Raw genomic sequence first — 6411 nt, forward strand, 5'->3', positions numbered from 1 at the left:
TTAGCCAACTTCGTAATAGGTTTTCTCGGCTTTATACAGATTTCAATTATTGTTTTGTTATCAATTGAATTTCTTGTAAGTCGACTTTAATCAGTTTAATCAATTAAGTACTTTCAACAATTCATACTAATATTATAAATGCGAAAGTGTGTATGTATGTCTGTCTGCTTGTTATCCCGGATAATTTTATTCCGAGAAAATGTACCTACCTATGGTGCCCGCGCGATTTTCCGCAACTAGTAAAAAATATATTTATTTATATTATAATGGATATAATATATTAGCCATTAAGAAAAACTACCATATCGTCAGCAGTCATCATATACGGCACCTTCTGTTTTAAAAATAATATCTATTAAATGGCACTAATAGGTCTGTACTATGAACTCTCAAGGTGTCCATGATTGGGTATCTTACCATGCTTATTGGCAGTATCTGATCTTTTCTTTTTTGGATTTAAAAGTCTGTTTAATTTATTGTTATCAGAGAATTTAATGACAAGCTAATATTTTGTCATAAAAAATATGATTTAAAATCTAAACACGAGACAAGAATAAGAGACTAAAATATCAAATAAAACCAAAGACTTATTTACTATAATTGTAATTTTTCTAGACGTACTTAACAATAATAATTATTGATTGATTCAATAATATTAATATTATTAGAATGCGAAATCTGATTTGCAAATGTATATATCTCAACTAGCATTATTTTAGTTCGTAAAATCTTTGAACCTGATTTAAAATCTCTATTTTAAATTGTCTATTTTCCAAAACTTTAAAATATAGAATATAACAGATATTTCGTAGTTAGCTTAGCGTATCCGTGAAAATTTTTCATACGGTTTATAGCTCTTTGTGCCAACGTATGATTGTAAAAATACAGTAAGTACGTACGCAAAATTTTGATAACGAAAATCTACTAACTACAGCTTAATTTGGAGAAGCTAGCTCTATAATATAACAACATGATATCAAAAGATCCAATGAGAGTTTATTTTACACCTCTTTTTATACATAAAAGTAAATAAAAACAGAATCCATACCAATTTGCTAAACAATTTAACATCACACCAATTATACGCAATACAAAAACTGTTCCTCACCTATGCGGTCTCCTCTCCTCATCCGGTTCCTCCTTCATGAAGGAGGGCTGCAGGCTGAACCTGCGCCGGAACTGGTGGCGGCCCTTCATGCTGGCATCCACGAGTCACCTGTTGCGGAGCGCGGAGACGCGCGTGCGGTCCCGGCAGCGGTCGACGCGCGAATGCCGGGCCGCGCTGCGTAGCAGCGTCGTGATTGGCGTAGTAAAATTTTTAGCCCCCAAAGATTTTTGTATTTAGTGTGAACTTTATCGGTTTTGTGTAGGTGTCATTCAGCAGTGGAAAGTGTCCACGAAAAGAGTAGAAAAATTTAAAACACTAAATATTTTTTTCATAAGAGAGTAGAAGAAAAGTCTTTTTGTCCCATATGATGGTCCGCTACTGAAATATCCTATTTCTGCGAAAACAAAAATTAAATGTGAGTTTGTTCATGTAAAATACACTATCTGAGACCTAATTTTTCATCTAAAAGATACTCTAATACGAGTACTTTAAACTATTGCATAGTTAGATTAGGGATTATTTAGGTTTCTTCCAAAAAGTGGAGAAAAACGGCCATGCGGCATGCCTAGCTTCTTATCTGTTACTTGCGTACTTATATTATTTTATTATTATATTTTAGTTACTTTAAGATCGCGCTATTTTATTTAAGTTCTATTAAAATATACTTTTTCATACTCTTCTGGCGGCACAAATTATATTTTTCCATGATATATTTTATTAAAATTAAACAATTTAAATACAAAATGTTTGAAATTCCCCATACTTGAAACAAAAATGTGTTGATACTTTATAAAAGTTCTTGCTCGAATGCGAAATAACCGATAACGCGCTCATCGATTTTCGTTTTATCTCAAAGCTTATCGTGGCAGTTTCGATTTTCGACATTTCAACAATAGAGTTATTCGTCATTTTGCTCAAACAATATATTTTTGATCGAATCGCCCCGCCATTGTTCGATAGTGAAATTTCAATATGCGTATTCAATCCTTTAGTTAGTTCAGTTATGCGTTTTTCATGTTTGTCAATTTCCAATTTTAATACCAATTTATTCGACTATCGGATGAAAGCTATGTATGTGTAAAAGGATTATTTTGAATAAAATATAAAGTTGATTACTCCTCTGAGTAATAATGTAAATTGGTAACTGAAAAGCGAAAAATATTATATTATAACTAGCTGTTGCCCGCGACTTCGTCCGCGTTAACATAATAATAAAAAAGATGATTTCCTATTTAGGGTTCATTACCCAAAGGGTTAAAACGTTACCCTAGTACAATGACTTTGCTGTTTGTCTATTTCCAGGCTGTATCTCAAGAACCGCCCTACCTAATCAGTTGAAATTTTCACAAACAATGTATTTCTGTTGTCACACCACCGAAATTACCGAACATAATAATATATCTATAAGGATTCAAGAGTTCTGTACAGCACCTTCAGAACCAGGGTATACTTCAGTGCAAATTTCTTATCTTTTAGTAGTATATATGCTTGAAATTCTTCACAAAAAGTCGAAATCACGATATGTTTCCATATAAATTTCAAGGAGTTCCCTCGATTTCTTATGGATCGCATCATCAGATCACCACTTTTATAAATATGGTATCTAATTTGGACTATACAACAACAAAAGAATTTTGAAAATCGGTCCACAAACGGCGGAGCAAAATACATCTAGGTAAAACATAAAAAAGTAAAAAAATATCCTCCCCCTTTTTGGAAGTCGGTTAAAAAGTAGCCTAAGTTACTCCTTATTACATCAGCTATCTGCCAATAAAAGTTTCGTTAAAATCGGTCCAGCCATTTCGTAGATTAGCCGGAACAAACAGACAGACATACAGACAGACAAAAATTCTAAAAAATGTTATTTCGGTGTATGTACCGTCTAAATATTCATATGCATGTAGTAAAAAACGGTTGTTATAATATACTCTTTGAGCTATTGTCTAGGTATGTCTCGAAAGTTCAGGCACTGTTATTATATTTGGTGGTTTTATGCGAGTGCATATTTTAATAACAATGCCGCGTCCTAGAAGATCTAATCTTTCCCAGCGAAGCCGTAATGCAATTAGGCAACGGAATATCGCGAGTCCATTATCTGATGGAGAACGAGAAATTGCACGAGAACAGCGCCGCGTTAGTATGGAGCAAAGAAGGGCCTTAATTCGTGCTTCTCAAACACAAGAGCAAAGAGAGGCAGCCCGTGAAATGGCTAGGTTAGAAACGAGAAATCGTCGAGCTTATCGTACAGATGAACAGAGGAATAATCTTCGAAGTGCAAGAAGAAATGGTTCAAGTATTGATTTGAATCGAGCAGCGTTTCTGTATGATTGCACCATCGACTACAGCTTGCATCGTTTAGTTTGCATTGGTTCAATGGACGTTGTTTGCCAGCATTGTGGAGCATTGAAGTTTGCTGGTGAAACGCCTGGTTTGTGCTGCCTTAGTGGTAAAGTGAAATTGCCATTATTGGTCCCGCCACCAGAGCCATTGTGCTTTATGGCAAAACACTAGAATCACGACATTTTCCTTTGGTTTTCCTTCTTGGCGCTATAACTCCAGAACGCACGAACCGATTTCCACGGTTTTACATTCGTTGGAAAGGTCTCGGGCTCCGTGAGGTCTATAGATATCTTATGGCAAAACAACATTTGCCGGGACAGGTATTAGGTCATAATAATATGTAAATGTACAATGCTTGACAAACAAATGAAATAAGTTTGAATTATTGAAAATTCTACTGTAACCGATTCCGAAATATGATTCGTCGCTGTTATGGTGTAAATAATATCTTTATCTGAGCAAAGTTGTCGAAATTTTGATACGGGTTTAGCCTGTCCTGTGATATATGTTCACAATTTGTTGTGACGAGGGTCACAGTTACAACACAACACAGATATATACACTATACAGTAGATTAACTCAACATCATGTAACTGTGTTGCTACGTTGCAAGTTTACGAAGCATTCTGTCGTCTCCTCCCATGCTTGTAGTATAATGATACTGTCAATGTCTATCACTTTCAGACTGACTGACTGCAACCAGTCTGTCACTACCAGATGCTGCTACAAACGGACGTCGAAACAAGTAAAAGCTGATTTAACATCCTCCTCCTCACACTTACATCACCTCAAGGTATTTGACTCAGAATACTAATATGCTGCTACATCTCAGTGTTATGTTTATAGGGTTCCGTAGTAAAGATTAAGGAACCCTTATAGTTTCGGTCTGGCCGTCCGTCTGTCTGTCCGTCCGTCCGTCTATCTGTCCGCGGTTTTGCTCACACATCAATCGGGGAAGTTTTCATTCACGGCAGTAGGAAATATGCTGAATTTAAAAGGAAAACTATCACAGCTAAGAAGACTTCATAAGTTATTTTTGGGGAGGGGAAGAGGGGATTTCGGGAGTCTAGTTATCAGATTTCTCACGTGGCGGGTAAAAAAAATTTTTTAATATTGAAATGTCGTCGGATCGGTCAGATTAAGATAGGAGATGTTTAGTATACCCCAAAGAAGCTTCCATATAAAGCACTGGCGATTCAAAAGTTACGTTAGGTTAGGTTAGGTAAGCCTGTAGGGACATTTTAAAATATAAAAAAATAAAGCTTTATATTATTTTATTAACTAAGCTTCGCAGATATTTTATTTTGCTCTAAACTAAATGATTTAGTCCTTGTTGTCTAAAATATATTTATAATTTACCTAAATAAGCAATTTTCTGAATATATTTTCTTTTTCAAAACTTTAAAATGGCCGCAGTTTCTGAACCCACCGCTAAAATAAAACATAGCTCTTATTATTTGTTTATCAGCTTTACCTAATGTACAAAACTTACTAGGTCTCCATGACGCTTGAGTGACTACAAAAATAGGACCCTCCCCTCCTCTACTATGAGTAATAGTCGATCAACTAAAAAAATGTATTCGGAGAAGTTTAAAGAAACTTTTCGTTCAAATTTCTTTAAATTTAACTGAGATAATGTTGTTAGTAGTGTAAAACACGTTATAAAATATGTAATATATTCATTGACCATTAAAACAATATCAAAAACGGCCCGTAGTACCTACCGCTAGTAATACGGAACCCTATATTGCGCGTGGCCCAACACGCATGCCTTTCACCTGAATAGACCACCGAATCTAGTATGAATATTAGTCTACTCTATATTAGTTTTACTGTGTCTCAACTAGTTACATAACATAATATTGAATGATGATACGAAATATTTAGGTTACGAATAAAGTTTTATTACTGTATGTTATTTAAACTATCTTAGCATCAAAGTTTTAATTAATATTATCTGTCAGCCTATCTCAAAATGACAAAGTTACAAAAGTTTGTATACTAATTTGGTTATAGTGATATTATTTTGAATAATATTGATTTGGATAATCCGACTGACTGCAGGCTGATTTCGTCGGACTCGTGGCTCGTGCACACACACGGAAATGCACACAACGAGTTCGGTCAGGATTCGCTTAGCAGTATGGTCATACAAAGAACGACGTGGGAGAGCCATGCTTCGGCACGAATGGGCCGACTCGACCGGAGAAATACCACGGGCTCACAGTAAACCGGCGTGAAACAGCGCTTGCGCTGTGTTTCGCCGAGTGAGTGAGTTTACCGGAGGCCCAATCCCCTACCCTTTTCCCTTCCCTACCCTCGTCTGTTACTCTATTCCCTCTTAAAAGGCCGGCAACGCACCTGCAGCTCTTCTGATGCTGCGAGTGTCCATGGGCGACGGAAGTTGCTTTCCATCAGGTGACCCGTTTGCTCGTTTGCCTCCTTATTTCATACAAATAAAAGAACACAATAAGTATGTTACTTATAAGTTATAACACAGGATACTAGTGGATATAATAATATTATGTAAACTTTCATAACACAACGTTTTAGACATTTTTCATGAATTTTTACATCCATGTAGATTAAACGAGAAATTGCTAGCATAAAAATACTCTTCAAAATCAAGTAACGTAAAAAATTTAAACCATTTTATTTTGCAGAGAGAATGACATTTAACAACCTTTACATCAAGGGAAAGCAAAATTGTTTTAAAAGGTTTTAGTAATTAAGATAATACTCGCAAAAAAGATTTTAGAAAAGGATAGCTTTATTTATGTTAACTGTTTAATCACTTAAAAGCGATATAGTTAAGAAAGGAATTTTCTTTTATAATATTATGGTTAAATTTGTAGACTAAAAAATTAAATAAACTTTGTATTACGTTAACTTTAATCAGGATAATAATATGTTCTCAATCGTCATGAAGATATTTGATTATAAAAAATGCTTAACCAAACGAA

At 35.0% G+C, this 6411-nt stretch overlaps 1 protein-coding gene across 1 annotated transcript in view; it reads right to left on the reverse strand.

Annotated features, from left to right (window-relative positions):
* The window catches only part of LOC121732015 (ras-related protein Rap-2b), a 64038-nt gene extending 62795 nt beyond the window's left edge, over nucleotides 1–1243 (reverse strand). Inside the window, exon 1 of the mRNA XM_042121756.1 lies at nucleotides 1109–1243. Coding sequence (XP_041977690.1) covers nucleotides 1109–1197 — 89 coding nt within the window. The 5' untranslated portion in view covers nucleotides 1198–1243. The remainder of the gene's footprint in view (nucleotides 1–1108) is intronic.
* Nucleotides 1244–6411: the final 5168 nt, after the last annotated feature.

This window comes from Aricia agestis, chromosome 11 (genome assembly GCF_905147365.1).
Source record: "Aricia agestis chromosome 11, ilAriAges1.1, whole genome shotgun sequence".
NCBI lineage: Eukaryota > Metazoa > Arthropoda > Insecta > Lepidoptera > Lycaenidae > Aricia > Aricia agestis.